The sequence below is a fragment of the Balaenoptera borealis genome (genome assembly GCF_965194805.1).
Source record: "Balaenoptera borealis genome assembly, chromosome: 11".
In the NCBI taxonomy this organism is placed as follows: domain Eukaryota; kingdom Metazoa; phylum Chordata; class Mammalia; order Artiodactyla; family Balaenopteridae; genus Balaenoptera; species Balaenoptera borealis.
Genome location: NC_138868.1, coordinates 51827995 through 51846243, shown reverse-complemented (window position 1 = coordinate 51846243; position 18249 = coordinate 51827995). Strand labels below are relative to the sequence as shown.

Sequence of the window (18249 nt, the reverse complement as noted above, 5' to 3'; positions counted from 1 at the left end):
GTATAGTGTTACGGAGTGTTCTAATTTCATTCTTTTACATGTAGCTGGCGAGTTTTCCCAGCACCACTTATTGAAGAGGCTGTTTTTTCTCCACTGTATATTCTTGCCTCCTTTATCAAAGATAAGGTGACCATATGTGTGTGGGTTTATCTCTGGGCTTTCTATCCTGTTCCATTGATGTATATTTCTGTTTTTGTGCCAGTACCATACTGTCTTGATTACTCTAGCTTTGTAGTATAGTCTGAAGTCCGGGAGCCTGATTCCTCCATCTCCGTTTTTTTTTCTCAAGATTGCTTTGGCTATTCGGGGTCTTTTGTGTTTCCATACAAATTGTGGAATTTTTTGTTCTAGTTCTGTGAAAAATGCCTGTGGTAGTTTGATAGGGATTGCACTGAATCGGTAGATTGCTTTGGGTAATATAGTCATTTTCACAATGTTGATTCTTCCAATCCAAGAACATGGTATATCTCTCCATCTGTTTGTATCATCTTTAATTTCTTTCATCAGTGTCTTATAATTTTCTGCATATAGGTCTTTTGTCTCCTTAGGTAGGTTTATTCCTAGATATTTTATTCTTTTTGTTGCAATGGTAAATGGGAGTGTTTTCTTAATTTCACTTTCAGGTTTTTCATCATTAGTGTATAGGAATGCAAGAGATTTCTATGCATTAATTTTGTATCCTGCTACTTTACCAAATTCATTGATTAGCTCTAATAGTTTTCTGGTAGCATCTTTAGGATTCTCTATGTATAGTATCATGTCATCTGCAAAAAGTGACAGCTTTACTTCTTCTTTTCCAATTTGGATTCCTTTTATTTCTTTTTCTTCTCTGATTGCTGTGGCTAAAACTTCCAAAACTATGTTGAATAATAGTGGTGAGAGTGGACAACCTTGTCTTGTTCCTGATCTTAGAGGAAATGGTTTCAGTTTTTCACCATTGAGGACGATGTTGGCTGTGGGTTTGTCATATATGGCCTTTATTATGTTTAGGAAAGTTCCCTCTATGCCTACTTTCTGGAGGGTTTTTATCATAAATGGGTGCTGAGTTTTGTTGAAAGCTTTCTCTGCATCTATTGAGGTGATCATATGGTTTTTTTCCTTCAATTTGTTAATATGGTGTATCACATTGATTGATTTGCATATATTGAAGAATCCTTGCATTCCTGGGATAAACTCCACTTGATCATGGTGTATGATCCTTTTAATGTGCTGTTGGATTCTGTTTGCTAGTATTTTGTTGAGGATTTTTGCATCTATGTTCATCGGTGATATTGGCCTGTAGTTTTCTTTCTTTGTGACATCTTTGTCTGGTTTTGGTATCAGGGTGATGGTGGCCTCGTAGAATGAATTTGGGAGTGTTCCTCCCTCTGCTATATTTTGGAAGAGTTTGAGAAGGATAGGTGTTAGCTCTTCTCTAAATCTTTGATAGAATTTGGCTGTGAAACCATCTGGTCCTGGGCTTTTGTTTGTTGGAAGATTTTTAATCACAGTTGCAATTTCAGTGCTTGTGATTGGTCTGTTCATATTTTCTATTTCTTCCCGGTTCAGTCTCGGAAGGTTGTGCATTTCTAAGAATTTGTCCACTTCTTCCAGGTTGTCCATTTTATTGGCATAGAGTTGCTTGTAGTAATCTCTCATGATCCTTTGTATTTCTGCAGTGTCAGTTGTTACTTCTCCTTTTTCATTTCTAATTGTAATGATTTGAGTCTTCTCCCTTTTTTTCTTGATGAGCGTGGCTAATGGTTTATCAATTTTGTTTATCTTCTCAAAGAACCAGCTTTTAGTTTTATTGATCTTTGCTATCGTTTCCTTCATTTCTTTTTCATTTATTTCTGATCTGATCTTTATGATTTCTTTCCTTCTGCTAACCTTGGGGTTTTTTTGTTCTTCTTTCTCTAATTGTTTTAGGTGTAGGGTTAGGTTGTTTATTTGAGATGTTTCTTGTTTCTTAAGGTAGGATTGTATTGCTATAAACTTCCCTCTTAGAACTGCTTTGCTGCATCCCATAGGTTTTGGGTCGTCGTGTTTTAATTGTCATTTGTTTCTAGGTATTTTTTGATTTCCTCTTTGATTTTTTCAGTGATCTCTTGGTTATTAAGTAGTGTATTGTTTAGCCTCCATGTGTTTGTATTTTTTACAGATTTTTTCCTGTAATTGATATCTAGTCTCATAGCGTTACAGTCAGAAAAGATACTTGATACGATTTCAGTTTTCTTAAATTTACCAAGGCTTGATTTGTGACCCAAGATATGATCTATCCTGGAGAATGTTCCATGAGCACTTGAGAAGAATGTGTATTCTGTTGTTTTCGGATGGAATGTCCTATAAATATCAATTAAGTCCATCTTGTTTAATGTATCATTTAAAGCTTGTGTTTCCTTATTTATTTTCATTTTGGATGATCTGTCCATTGGTGAAAGTGGGGTGTTAAAGTCCCCTACTATGATTGTGTTACTGTCGATTTCCCCTTTTTGGCTGTTAGTATTTGCCTTATGTATTGAGGTGCTCCTATGTTGGGTGCATAAATATTTACAATTGTTATATCTTCTTCTTGGATTGATCCCTTGATCATTATGTAGTCTCCTTCTTTGTCTCTTGTAATAGTCTTTGTTTTAAAGTCTATTTTGTCTGATATGAGACTTGCTACTCCAGCTTTCTTTTGATTTCCATTTGCATGGAATATCTTTTTCCATCTCCTCACTTTCAGTGTGTATGTGTCCCTAGGTCTGAAGTGGGACTCTTGTAGACAGCATATATACAGGTCTTGTTTTTGTATCCATTCAGCCAGTCTTTGTCTTTTGGTTGGAGCATTTAATCCATTTACATTTAAGGTAGTTATTGATATGTATGTTCCTATTACTGTTTTCTTAATTGTTTTGGGTTTGTTATTGTAGGTCTTTTCCTTCTCTTGTGTTTCCTAACTAGAGAAGTTCCTTTAGCATTTGTTGTAGAGCTGGTTTGGTGGTGCTGAATTCTCTTAGCTTTTGCTTGTCTGTAAAGGTTTTAATTTCTCCATCAAATCTGAATGAGATCCTTGCTGGATAGAGTAATCTTGGCTGTAGGTTTTTCTCCTTCATCACTTTCAATATGTCCTGCCACTCCCTTCTGGCTTGCATAGTTTCTGCTGAAAGATCAGCTGTTAACCTTCTGGGGATTCCCTTGTGTGTTATTTGTTGTTTTTCCTCTGCTGCTTTTAATATTTTTTCTTTGTATTGAATTTTTGATAGTTGATTAATATGTGTCTTGGCGTGTTTCTCCTTGGATTTATCCTGTATGGGACTCTCTGTGCTTCCTGGACTTGATTAACTATTTCCTTTCCCATATTAGGGAAGTTTTCAACTATAATCTCTTCAAATATTTTCTCAGTCCCTTTCCTTTTCTCTTCTTCTTCTGGGACCCCTATAATTCAAATGTTGGTGCATTTAATGTTGTCCCAGAGGTCTCTGAGACTGTTCTCAATTCTTTTCATTCTTTTTTCTTTATTCTGCTCTGCAGTATTTATTTCCACTATTTTATCTTCCAGGTCACTTATCCATTCTTCTGCCTCAGTTATTCTGCTATTGATTCCTTCTAGAGAATTTTTAATTTCATTTATTGTGTTGTTCATCACTGTTTGTTTGCTCTTTAGTTCTTCTAGGTCCCTGTTAAACGTTTCTTGTATTTTCTCCATTCTATTTCCAAGATTTTGGATCCTCTTTACTATCATTATTCTGAATTATTTTTCAGGTAGACTGCCTATTTCCTCTTCATTTGTTAGGTCTGGTGGGTTTTTGCCTTGCTCCTTCATCTGCTGTGTGTTTCTCTGTCTTCTCATTTTGCTTAACTTACTGTGTTTGGGATCTCCTTTTCGCAGGCTGCAAGTTCGTAGTTCCCGTTGTTTTTGGTGTCTGTCCCCAGTGGCTAAGGTTTGTTCAGTGTGTTGTGTACACTTCCTGGTGGAGGGGACTAGTGCCTGTGTTCTGGTGGATGAGGCTGGATCTTGTCTTTCTGGTGGGCAGGTCCACTTCTGGTGGTGTGTTTTGGGGTGTCTGTGGCCCTATTATGATTTTAGGCAGACTCTCTTGCTAATGGATGGGGTTGTGTTCCTGTCTTGCTAGTTGTTTGGCATAGGGTGTCCAGCACTGTAGCTTGCTGGTCGTTGAGTGGAGCTGGGTCTTGGCGTTGAGATGGAGATCTCTGGGAGATTTCTGCCGTTTGATATTACGTGGAGCTGGGAGGTCTCTTGTGGACCAGTGTCCTGAACTTGGCTCTCCCACCTCAGAGGCACAGCCTTGACGCCTAGCTGGAGCACCAAGAGCCTGTCATCCACACGGCTGTATGAGGAGGAGCTCCTTGATGAGATGCAAAAACCACAGGCCAGCTCTGAACTCAAGAGTCTGCTTCCCAGTTCACCTGACAGAGGCTACGGGCTTTCCCTCCGCAGAGCGCGCAGGCCCGGTGACTCCCTAATGGCTGCTTTTTGAAGAACAAATAAATTTCATAAAATAAAATGTATAAAAATTCCTTAATTGGGAGATTCAAAAACAATTCCTTCCTTAGTCATCCATTTTGAGTGGATTTTGTAGTGAGAATTTAAACATGAAGAAAGAGACCTTTTATTTTACAAGTGGGAGAGAGATCTCAGTCCTCAAGTGAGCTTTGAGAACCTGTATTAAAATGCATGGTACTCAGTAAATTAGTCCCCTTTCTCCTCTGTTCATTCTGTTCTTCCCTACACAAAATACTTTCTTTCATCCATTAGAAACTGATTCTAATTCAGTATGTTTATTCTCTTGTCCCCCTGAAGACACCATTCTAATAATCTGGTGGCCTGCCCCTCACTTTAGGTTATATGTTTACCAGCCTTTACTGAGGGCATTCTGTGTACTATTAGGCATGGTGCTAGATGCCAGGAAATGTATCCTTTCGAGGCCTCAGATTGCCTAAAGACAAATAGGAAACATACATGCAGCAGTCACAGTATAATGTGATGTTGGCCTGACAGTAGCCACTCAGTAGATGTCTAACAAATTAATAAATTAATATAATGGAGATATGTCTAAAGTGAAGGAGCCACTGAGTCTATCTGGGAAAGTCAGCGAAGATTTCACAGAGAACAAGGACTTGAACTGAGATTTGAAGAATAACTAGGAATTTGTCTGTGGACAAAAAAATATAGGGGAGTTATTCCAACCAGAGGGAACAGTACTCAAAATCATAGGCTTGTGTTTGGATTGACATTTATTTTCCAGGAAAAGACCTATCTGCTTCTGAAATTTTTTATTAAAGTTTGTATGATTTTTGAAATCTGATGTTTCCAGAGTTTTCAAGAATCACATTTAGTTGACCTAACTTATAAAATAACCCAAACTGACAGACTAATAAAAAACTACCTAATCTACATTTAAAAGTCGATAGGAAATTCCTTTTATAGCATTTCTCTTCAGTTTGTAATTTATTTGAATTATTTTTGTGCTACTATTACTCTGAGAATTGTTATGTTATAATATATGCCTCTTTAAAAATAATCAAGTTAAATAAGTGCACTTTTCCAGAGCTAGGCTACAGTGCTGTTTGATACTTAATTGTTAAAGTCTCATGTTCTGCTTCAGGAAAATAACAATGTTCTTTAAATTATTGTGCTTAATAGCCTATATGTTACTATTCCTTTATGTATTTTAACTATACTTTTAAGAGGTAAAGGAAAAGTGTTAAAAGTATGAACCAACGATTAAATTAGCCAGCATTTTAAAAAGAAGCAGTCACTAGCATTCCTTTGCTGGAATCAACCACTACTGATACCACCATTTTAAAAGGTAATGATCTTTACTAGATTCAGATTTATATTCATCTTTGATCTCCAGAGTGGCATTAGAACATTTCTCTATGTATTGTTTAGTACCCTGGGCTGTGTTTGCCTTGTATGGAATTCTCATTTGTCTAGAACTGTATTATAGGTAGCCATGTTTTTCCATGGCTTGATTTCAGAATTCATGAAAAAGATCAATTTACTTGAATTTTAGTTATGTGTTATTATTCCCTGCCCAGAGGGTCCCAAAGTCACATCTCCCAGTCAGTGGTAATTGTGATCTGTTCTGATCATTGGGCACTCCTGAGTAATAGTAAACCCATAGGGAATGAGAAAAAGCCCTATCTTTATTTCTCCAGCTTTTAAGCACAGATAATACTCAGTAAAAAGGTACAGATTCTGCATGGGCACGTTGGCCATGCAGCCAGCACACATTTTTAGACCCATTTACCAGTTCCTAAAATGTACCTCAGTAATAAAAATTAAATTTCTCTATCAGTTGCCTTCTTTCTCATCTACTCTGTGCTCTATAAGTTCATTCTCTTTGAGATCCTTTCATTATATCTTCGGTCTTGTTTTTGGTTCATTATTTGGGCTATGAAGAACCTGGGAATTATTTGGACTTTTTTATTAACAGTAATGACAAAATTTTTTGTTTCAAGTAATTTTCTGTTGGGTCTTTAACATTAGCAGTTACCATCTATTGGATGCTTATGTATATACCATAAGAGAATGTTTAAAATATGACCTCGTTTTGCCCTAAATAACCCCTATGAGATAGGTGGCATTTTCACCAATTTTCGGCTGTAACTAAGATACAGTTTAACTAACAGCCCAAGATCATGAAGCTAATAAGTGGCATAGAGAGGATTAAAACTGGGTTTATCTGGCTTAAAAACCTGTACCTGGGCTCTTCAGAGTATACCTTTCTACCATACATCCTATAGATCACATTTGCATCTTCATCCAGGGTTTAACTTTTTAAACCCTGGCTTCTGAGGACAGATATAAATGTAAATGCCTAGATCCTTTTGCAAATAAATATAATAAGAAAGTTGGTTCCCTAATAGCCCAAAGAATGAATCGGTATAAAATGTAAATGTAAAGTTGGTTAGATTTGGATATGTTTCAATTCATTTATCATTATATAATCTAGCTTTAGCTGAAATGTCTGCATAGAGTAAAAGTTCTTCAACCTTGCCTACAGTACCCCCAACAAAAATATTAAATTTGTAATCCAATTTATCAAATCCTGTTTACCAATTTTGAGCTATGTGACCTTGCAAAAGTCAGTTTGGGTTTTTTTTTTTCTTTTTTAATATTTATTTATTTACTTACTTTTGGCTGCGTTGCGCACGCAGGGCACGCGGGATCTTTCCTTGCAGCGCACAGGCTTAGTTGCTCTGTAGCATGTGGGATCCTAGTTCCCCGACCAGGGATCAAACCTGCATCCCCTGCATTGGAAGGCAGATTCTTAACCACTGGACCACCAGGGAAGTCCCATGGAAGTCAGTTTTTAAAGATCTTTCCACTCTAAAATTTTGCTTTTTGTATTAAAATCATCTTTGGATAATTCATATTTTAAAAAATTATTTTCTTTCCTAGTTATTTTAATAAAGATTTTTTTCATGGGTTCTTAAGAGTTTAGAGAAAGTTAAAATAGTTTAGTGGTTAAGAGCTCTAATTCTGGAATCGGAAGTTGTAACATTGAATATCTGGCGCACACTGGAAATTTTATTTAACATCTCTGAGCCTTGATTTCCTTTTCTATAAAATGGCTGTGTGACCCGTCTCATAAGATTGTTATAAAAGTTATGTGAAGCACTTTCCACAGTACCTTGCATAATAGTGGTTAACTATTACTCTTGTTTAGTTAGATTTTGCAGTTTGTTCTTTATGAAATATGGGTATAGCATTTTAGGGCAAGAAGAAACCCTTAGTAATCATTTGATCTAGCACCCCTATCTTTGAGATGACATTAAGGCCCAGAAGAATGACAAAAGCTAGTTTGAGGTTTGGTGGTAAGTATAACTAAATTAAACCCAATATTTTTGAGGATGGATAGGTTGTGTCACTGTTACTGTATTGTTTTATTTTTCTTTTCACTTCTATGCAATGATTCTTTCTTTAATCCCATTGAAACTGTTGAGTTGTTTCCATTTTGTCTGTGCACCTATTTTAGTGTCATAGTAGGTTGGCATAAATACTTTTTCTTCTTTGCTTAGCTAGCTTGCTTTATACCCAAAATGGATCATGCTACAGTTAGAGATGAAGCTTTAATGTTCAGCAATGTAAGACAACAATCTGTGGTCATTTACGGTTTTCATACCATCCTCTTTGTCTTCTGCTAATCTTCTGTGACATGAGACATTGCTCCCCACAGTAGTGGAGCATGCCTCCTGTTTTGAGTGCTGATAAAGTGAAGGCCCTCTGGTCTACCTACAAAATGGTAGTGATTTCAATAAGGATAACAGTACTTTTCTCTCTGTTCTCTCTTGTGTTGTAGAGCCGACAGTTAGAATCAGAAACTGGGACCACAGAGGAGCACAGTTTAAACAAAGAGGCTCGGAAATGGGCCACACGTGTGGCACGGGAGCACAAAAATATTGTTCACCAACAACGGGTAAGTGTGATAGAGAATCTTAGGTTACGTCCAGCATTAAGCCAAATGTCAAACCAGTTTAAGGAGTTGAATTTTATTGATGTGGAAAATATCCGATAGATGTTTTTTCTATAATTTCTCAGCACTCAGAAGTATGTTCTCAGCTATCTACTAAACTTGAAAATTCCTTAAGCCCTCTAGCAGCAACACAGTAATTTATCTGTTTGCCATAGAATTGCCTAAGGAAGACTAGTGATAGTGTATTATAATCTTTTGGGCAGTGGAAGAGATGTGCGTTTGTTGAATTAGGCTTTTCATCTCTAAGACAGACTTTCTGAAGATGCAATTGTAGATTCCATGAAAATGTATCTTCAAGACTACACTTTAGGGACTTCCCTGGTGGTCCAGTGGTAAAGAATCCTCCTTAACAATGCAGGGGACGCGGGTTCAATCCCTGGTCAGGGAACTAAGAGCCCACATTCCGCGGGGCAACTAAGTCCGCGCGCCACAACTACTGAGCTTGCGCGCCTCAACTAGAGAGCCTGCATGCTGCAAACTACAGAGCCCGTGTGCTGTGGTACCCGCACGCCACAACTACAGAGCCCTTGTGCCCTGGAGCCTGTGCACCACAACTAGAGAAGAGAAAACCCACACGCCACAACTAGAGAGAAGCCTGCACGCCGCAATGAAAGACCCTGCACACCTCAACAAAGATCCCACGTGCCACAACTAAGACCCAGTGCAGCCAAAAATAAATAAAATAAATAACTAAATAATAAATAAATCTTAAAAAAAGAAAGACGAAACTTTAAGTACAAAGAAATTATTTTAGATATAGTAAATTTTTTTCTATTTTCCATTTATTTATAACTTTATTTTTCTTTTTCTTTACCTTCATATCCAGCTTCTTAAGAGAATTGTCTGTGTTTAGTATCTGTATCTCCTAACCTCCTGCTTATTTTTTAGCCTATTACATTTGAGCTTTCCCTTCTTCCCCTTTCCCTGCACCAATTCGTAGAGACTGCACATGCCAAAATTACCAATGATGTCTCTGTCACTAAGTCCAAAATGGCCACTTTAATTTCTTATCTTACTCAACCCGTTGGCAGTTGTATCACAATTGACAGTTCCCTTTGTCTTGAAATACTCTCTTCTCTAGTCATCCATGACTTAAACACTGTCATGGTTTTCCTTTTCCTCGCTAACATTCCTAGATTCTTTTAAAGGTTCTTCTTTCTTCATCTTACATTTACATTTTAAATTCCTTACGCTTCCATACTAGGCTATCTTCTTTTCTTATTCTTTATTCTCATTATAGGCAGTCTTTACTACTGCCGTGGTTTCACTTACCAACAAATAATAAATTACCATCTCCAACATTGGGCCTTTCTTCTGTGTATACATATATCCTCTAGCCTGCTTTGACATCTTCTTTTCACTGTCACATCTTTTCTCAGGCATCTCGAATTCAGTGTTCCACTTATCTAATGCTGCATAACAAACCACCTCAAATTTAATGCCACAAAAAGAGAATCTTTTAAATTTTTTCTTACTACTCTGGGGATTGGATGGGCTCAGCTTGGCAGTTCTCACTTAGGAGGTGGGGGTGGGGGTCTGTCATGTAATTACAATCAGATAGTGGCTGGTGCTAGAGTTATCTCACAGGCTTCCCCACTGAAATAGCTGGTGTTTGGACCAGGAAGACTTGAACAGCTGGGAACTGGAATAATTAGAGTGTCTCATGCATCTCTGTCTCTTTGTGGTCTCTCCATACAGTTTCTCCAACATAGTGGCTTCAGATTAGCTGTACTTCTTACATGGTAGCTGGTAGCACAGGGCTGCAAAGGTGTGAGCCCCAAGAGCCCCAATAGCTCCAAGTAGGAGCTATATCATCTTTTCTGATCTAGCCTCAGAAATAACAAGATTTTAATTGTGTCATGTTTTTATTAATAGAGGCAGTCACAAAGCCCTGTCCAGATTCAAGGAGAGAGGTCATAAAGTATCAATACTTCTTGGTGGGGAAATTGCAAGGTTCTAGAAGAACATGTGGAATGGGAAATATTGTAGTAGCTATTTTTCGAAAAACACAATCTGCCACAGCCTAACTTCTGGCCATAACAGTTCACATGCCTCTTGCATGCAAAATATATCTCTCCTCTTCACCCAAAATTCCCCAAAGCTCAGCATCAGACTCCAGCTTGAAATCTAGAATCTTGTCATCTAAATCAGATTCAAGGGAAGATAAGGCTTTTGGGTACAGTTCCTCTAATACAGTTTATCTCAATCAAAAAATTTGTGAACTAGAAAGACAAGTTATCTGTCTACCACACATCTAATAAACAGTGATGAGATTAATTACTGCAGCTTTATACTTCAAAATATGAAGCACACAAAGAGGTTTTTTCCACTAGAATGTCTGACTCTATTTGAAAGTAAATATTCAGATGTTAAAAATAAATCTGTTTCCTCTCTCTGTTGTCAAGGCATGTTGAGTCTTTCTGCTAGGAGGTAGAGACAGACAGATTTCAATGACTTTTCTAGTTCTTTATAGTGTGACCTCTGATGGGCTTTAATCTAGTAAGGTATAGTTTAAGCAATAAAATGAAAGAGAAAAATATTTGAAAAAAATTGTAGCTGAAAATTGTCCAAACTTAATAAAAACTGTAAACCCACAAATCCAAGGAGTTCAACAAACCCCAGGTAAGTAAAACACAAAGAAGCATATATTCAGTTTGTTAAAAAACAGTAATACTCAATGGTGAGAGACTGAAAGCTTTTCCTCTAAGATCAGGAATAAGACAAGGATGCCCCCTTTCACTCCTTCTATTCAATATAGCACTAGAAGTTCTAGCCACAGCAATTAGGCAAGAAAAAGAAATAAAAGGCATCCAAATTGGAAAGGAAGAAGTAAAATTATCTCTGTTCACCAATGACAGGGTCATTTATTTATTTATTTAGGCTGCTCTGGGTCTTCATTGCAGCGTGCACTCTTCTCTAGTTGTGGCACGTGGGGTTTTCTAGTTGCGGCATGCGGGCTTAGTTGCAGTATGTAGGATCTTAGTTCCCCAACCAGGGATCAAACCCGGGCCCCCTGCATTGGGAGTATGGAGTCTTAACCACTGGACCACCAGGGAAGTCCCAACGTGATCTTATATGTAGGAAATCCTAAAGATTTCACACACATACACACTCACACACATACACACACACACACACACACACACACACACAGACACACCTGTTAGAACTAATAAACTCAGCAAAGTTTCAGGAAACAAAATTAACTCACAAAAGTCAGTTGTATTTCTACACCATATAATATACATTATACAATGAATAATTAGAAAAGGAGATTAACAACATTGTAAATCAACTATATTTCAGTACAATAAATTTAAAAACAAAAACATAAAAAAGAAAGAAAAGGAAATTAAGAAAACAGTTCCATTTACACTGCCATCAAAAAGAATAAAATACTTAGGAATAAACTTAACCAAAGAGGCAAAATACTTGTACACTAAAAAGTATAAAACACTGATGAAAGGAATTTAAAAAGACATAAATAAGTGGAAAGACATCCTCCTTTCACAGAATGGAAGATAGTGTTAAGATGACATACCACCCCAAATGATCTACAGATTCAATGCAATCCCTATGAAAATCTCAACAGTATTTATTGCAGAAATAGAAAAACCTACCCTAAAATTCATACGGAATCTCAAGGGACTCCAAATACCCAAAACAGTCTTGAAAAAAGAACAAAGTTGGAGGACTCATACTTCCAAACTTCAAAACTTATTACAAAACTGCAGTATTCAAGACATTGTAGTACTGGCAAAAGAACATATAGACCAGTGGAATAGAAGTCTAAATATTTTTAAAATACCATTTATCTCCAAGTTAGTCCATATATAGAATGAAATCCAAGTCAAACACCCAGCAGGGTTTTTTTGTAGAAATTGACAAAATGCTTCTAAAACATACATGGGAATGCAAATGATCTGGTATAACCAAAGCAATTTTGAAAAATAAGGATAAAGTTAGAGGGCTTACTCTACTTGGTTTCAAGACACAAAACTACAGTAATCAAGATGTTACTGTATTGATGCAAGAATAGACTTATAGATAAATGGAACAAAGTGAAGAGTCTAGAAATAGGCACACACATATATGGTCAACTGATTTTTAACAAAGATGTAAAAAACTTGTAAAAATGCTAAATAAAATTTAATAAAAATAAATCCAGCTGTGTTTTAAGCACATGACTAGGGTACAAGGACAATTCAACATTAGAAAATATATCAGTATAGTAAAATGTGTTTACAGAATAAAGATGAAAAATTATATAATTATTGTCATAGTTGCCAATAAAGCACATAATAAAATTCCTTAGTGATTATGCCTTAGTGATTATGCCTAATCACTATACCTTAGTGATTAAAAAGTAAAACGAAATTCCCAACCAGCTGGATTAAGACTTTTTCACTCTGACAAGGATAGCTTCCTGAAACTTAGAGCAAACATTATACCTGATGGTTGTATTAGTTTTCTATAGCTGCCATAACAAATTACCACAAACTTAGTGGCTTAAAACAAGTTTATTGTCTCACACTTCTATACATTAGAAGTCTGGGTGGGCTTGGCTGGATTTTCTGCTCTAGCTCTAACAAGACCTAAATCAAGGTGTCCACTGGGCTGGCTTCTGGAGGAGAATCCACTTCCAAGCTCATTCAGGTTGTTGTCAGAATCTAGTTCCTTATAACTGTATGGCTGATAACAGTTCTTTAAACTGTAACAGCTAAGGGCTACTCTTAGCTCCTAGAGGGCACTCTCTCTGGTCCTTGCACATGGGCTCCTACATCAGAGTCGGCAGCAGTGCATTGCATCCTTCTCATGCTTGGAATCTCTCTGACTTCTCTTTTGGCCTGTGTCTCATCTCACTCCAGCCAGAGAAAGTTCTCTGTCTGTGAGGGATCACGTGATGAGATTGGACTTGCTCAGATAATCCAGACGTTAATCTGTGTTAAGGTCTATAACTCTAATATATCAGTAAATTATGTCTTACATATACACATTTCCAGGGATTAGAGTGTGGACATCTTTGGAGACCATTCTACCTACCACAATGATAAAATAAGAAAACAGCACCTGTGATCACCACTTTGTCAGTGCTCTTAATGAAAGAAAGATAAGGTGTTTAAATATTTGGAAGAGGTACATCTGTCATTACTTATAGATGAGGTGGTTGTGTACCCCCTCAAATATAGGAGACCCAGCTGTCAAACTGTCAGACGTAGTAAGAGTTCAGTAAAGTCGATAGAAACAAGACTACATACAAAAATCATTAGTTTTCATATTAGCTAGAAATAATAATTGCAAAATGCAGTTGGAAAAAAATTATTCACCACAGCAATAAAATACTGATAAATCAACCAGTGTCATGACCTGTAAGAAGAAAGACTTTTTTTTTATCAAAGAAGACATGGGTAATTGGAGAGATTCATATATTGTGGATTTTTTTTTAACTTTTAAATTCTTTTTTTTATTGATGTATAGTTGATTTATAATATTATGTGTTTCAGATGTACAACATAGTGATTCACAATTTTTAAAGATTATACTCCATTTGTTATATTATAAAGTATTGGATGTATTCCCTGTGCTGTACAATACAGCCTGTAGCTTTTTTTTTTTTTTTTTTTTTAAGATTTATTTATTGATTGATTACTATGTTGGGTCTTCGTTTCTGTGCTAGGGCTTCTTGTAGTTGCGGCAAGCGGGGGCTACTCTTCATCGCGGTGCGCGGGCCTCTCACTATTGTGGCCTCTTTTTGTTGCGGAGCACAGGCTCCAGACGCGCAGGCTCAGTAGTTGTGGCTCACGGGCCTAGTTGCTCCGTGGCATGTGGGATCTTCCCAGACCAGGGCGCGAACCCGTGTCCCCTGCATTAGCAGGCAGATTCTCAACCACTGCGCCACCAGGGAAGCCCCCAGCCTGTAGCTTTTTGACTTTATGCATGTCTGTACCTCTTAATCCCGTACCCCTATTTTACCCCTCCCCCCTTCTCTCTCCCCACTGGTAACCACTAGTTTGTTCTTTATATCTGTGAGTCTGTTTCTTTTTTGTTATTTTCACTAGTTTGTTTTATATTTTAGATTCCACATATAAGTGATAACATACAGTATTTGTCTTTCTCTGACTTTTTTTTTTTTTTTTTGCTGAACATTCTTTTTTTTTTTTTAATTTTTATTTATTTATTTATTTATTTATTTATGGCTGTGTTGGATCTTCGTTTCTGTGCGAGGGCTTTCTCTATTTGCGGCAAGCAGGGGCCACTCTTCATCGTGGTGCGCGGGCCTCTCACTATCGCGGCCTCTCTTGTTGCGGAGCACAGGCTCCAGACGCGCAGGCTCAGTAATTGTGGCTCACGGGCCTAGTCGCTCCGTGGCATGTGGGATCTTCCCAGACCAGGGCTCGAACCCATGTCCCCTGCATTGGCAGGCAGATTCTCAACCACTGTGCCACCAGGGAAGCCCCTGACTTTTTTTTTTATGTGGTTTTTTAATTAAATTTATTTGTAATTTCAGTGAAATCCCAATGAAACTTAAAAAATATTTTTAGAGAAACTTCACAGTCTGATCCTAAAATGTATCTGAATTTTTCTTCATGTACAAGAATAGCCAGTAACAACAATAATGAGACATTTGTGCCTTAACACATACTGAAAGATGCAGTAATGATTATAGTAATTAAAACTGTAGTATCATACAAGAGTTAACAAATATATCAAAAAAATTTTTCTGTGTATGTATGGACCTTTAGCTGTTGATTCAAACAAACCACCCTAAAAAGTCATTTTCAGGCAGACAGGGAATTTTAATGGTGAACAGCATATTTTTTACATATATATATAAATTTATTTATTTATTTATGGCTGTGTTGGGTGTTCTTTGCTGCCTGTGGGCTTTATCTAGTTGCGGCGAGCAGGGGCTACTCTTCATTGTGGTACGCGGGCTTCTCATTGCAGTGGCTTCTCTTGTTGGCGGAGCACGGGCTTCACTAGTTGCGTCACGTGGGTTCAGTAGTTTTGGCTCACGGGCTCTAGAGCCCAGGCTCAGTAGTTGTGGCACATGGGCTTAGTTGCTCCTTGGCATGTGGGATCTTCCTGGACCAGGGCTCGAACCTGTGTCCCCTGCATTAGCAGGCGGGTTCTTAACCACTGCACCACCAGGGAAGCCCAGAACAGCATATTAAGGCTGCCAAGGAATTATTGTTAGGTCTTATAACAGTATTGTGGTTGTATTTTTTTTAAGTTCATGTTTTTAGAGACTTTCACTAAAACATGTAGGAATGAAATGACAGGATGTCTGGAATTTGCTTTAAAATGCTTTAGCACAAGAAAAATAAAGGATAGTAGGTAAAGCAAATGTGGAAAAGTCTCGTTAACTATGGAATCTTGGTGATCAGTATATAGGAGTTCATCATACTAGTCTCTTTACTTTTGAGTATATTTGAAATATTTCATAATAAAAAGCATGTTGGACTTCCCTGGTGGTGCAGTGGTTAAGAATCCACCTGCCAGTGCAGAGGACATGGGTTTGAGCCCTGGTCCGGGAATATCCCACATGCCGTGGAGCAACTAAGCCCATGCTCCACAAGTACTGAGCCTGTGCTCTAGAGCCCACGAGCCACCACTACTGAGCCCATGTGCTGCAACTACTGAAGCCCGTGCGCCTAGAGCCCGTGCTCCACAACAAGAGAAGCCACAGCAATGAGAAGCCCGTGCGCCGCAAGGAAGAGTAGCCCCCACTCGCCACAACTAGAGGAAGCCTGCGCGCAGCAGCGAAGACCCAATGCAGCCAAAAATAAATAAATAAATAAAATATTAAATTACTTTAAAAAAAACATAAAAAAATAAGTAAATCAAAAACATGTTAATGGTATTTCAAATCTTTGGGGAAAGGATTTATTCGGTAAATCGCATTAAAGCAATTGTCTGTGTATTTGGGAAAAAATATGCAGTTAGATTTCTCCCTTCTGCCATATACAAGGTAAATTTCAAAAGAATTAAAGAGCTAAACGCTAGATACAAGACTACTAAAAACTAAAAAACATATAGAATATTTTTGGCATATTACCAGTGACTTCTTAAGTAAGACACAAAACCCAGAACCCATAAAGGAAGATGATTGATAAATATGACTACATAAAAAATTTCTGTAAAACAAAAGAACTTTTAAAAGTTAAGAGAAAGGGAATAGAATGGGAGGAAATATTTGTGACATAAATAACAGAAAAAGGACTAATATCTGGAAGGAAATATACTTAAGTAATAAGAAAAAGACAAAAAAGTAGAAAAATGGATAGAGGATATGAACTGCCCATTTATAAAAGTAGAAATAGAGAAGACCAGCAGCATATGAAATGATATTCTATTACAGAGAAATGAAAGTTGAAACAATGGGATAATTTTTATAAAATTTCAAATATTGACGATATCCAGTGTTGGTGAAATATAGAGAAACGTGCTCTTACACACTACTAGAAGAGTAGGTACAGCCTCTTGCGAGCAGTTTGGCAATGTCTATAAAAATGTACAGTTTCCACTTCTGTGTTTTTACCTTAGATAAATATTCCCGTATGTGTTCAAAGAATCATTGACTAGGTTGTTTGTACAGTACTGTTTATAGTATTGAGAAATTTGAACACTCAAATAGCAGTAAAGTAAGAGTAAACAAAATATGGTATGGTTGAACTATTGAATCTGTGGATTAATTAGAGAATGAAGTCAGTCAGTTTGTACAAACACAAAAAGGTTTCTTAGACACATTGAAGGGAAGGTAGATCTCATTTTATTATTTTTCAAACAAAACTGTACAAAGCATGTAAGGAAATACATAAGAGATGGCTTGATAAAATACAAATAAATTGATGGGACCGTCTTTATCTTGGGGTGGGGAGCACATGGTGGGGTATGAAGATACAACAGATTTTTTACCATTTTGTATTAGTTGTTATTTAGAGACAATGCTTTATATTCATGTAATTTTTAAAAATTAAAGGTATACATATCAAAACATGCAATTCAAATGAGGTTTATAGATAGTGCCAGTGTCAATTTTCTGGGTTTTATATTGTACTATAGTTAGATAAGTTGTTACCCTTGGGGGAAGCTGGGTGAAGGGACTCTACTACTTTTGCAACTTCCTGTAAGTCTATAATTATTTCAGAGGTTTTTTGTTTTTTTTTTTAACATCTTTATTGGAGTGTAATTGCTTTACAATGGTGTGTTAGTTTCTGCTGTATAACAAAATGAATCAGCTATACATATACATATATCCCCATATCTCCTCCCTGTTGCATCTCTATCCCACCCCTCTAGGTGGTCACAAAGCACCGAGCTGATTTCCCTGTGCTATGCAGCTGCTTCCCACTAGCTATCTATTTTACATTTGGTAGTGTATATATGTCCATGCCACTCTCTCACTTCGTCCCAGCTTACCCTTCCCCACCCTGTGTCCTCAAGTCCATTCTCTTCGTCTGCGTCTTTATTCCTGTCCTGCCCCTAGGTTCTTCAGAACCTGTTTTTTAGATTCCATATATATGTGTTAGCATATGGTATTAGTTTTTCCTTTCTGACTTAACTTTACTCTGTATGACAGTCTCTAGGTCCATCCACCTCACTACAAATAACTCGGTTTTCAGAGGTTGTTAAATTATCAAATAAATAAATGAAAACAAAGGTTAAAAAGGGAATCATGGTCACTTGTCACTGAAGTCTTTAAAATTATCTAGATATTCTAGTCACTTTAAGAAAAAAAAAGAGAAAAATAGAAAACAATCATCATTTTCCTATTTTC

General features: G+C 37.1%; 1 protein-coding gene and 1 long non-coding RNA gene across 7 annotated transcripts in view; one reads left to right on the top strand and one right to left on the bottom strand.

Moving 5' to 3' along the window:
- FCHSD2 (FCH and double SH3 domains 2) overlaps positions 1–18249 on the top strand; it is a 310099-nt gene that overhangs the window by 249498 nt on the left and 42352 nt on the right. For all 6 annotated transcript variants that reach the window (XM_082342951.1, XM_082342953.1, XM_082342955.1 and 3 more), the window contains one exon: positions 8295–8411. In XM_082342951.1, coding sequence (XP_082199077.1) covers positions 8295–8411 — 117 coding nt within the window. The remainder of the gene's footprint in view (positions 1–8294; positions 8412–18249) is intronic.
- Positions 13957–18249, bottom strand: LOC309606189. The gene is made up of 2 exons (XR_014231690.1): positions 14384–18249; positions 13957–14066 (listed from the first exon to the last, which is right to left on the bottom strand). It is a non-coding gene; the product is annotated as an uncharacterized lncRNA (long non-coding RNA).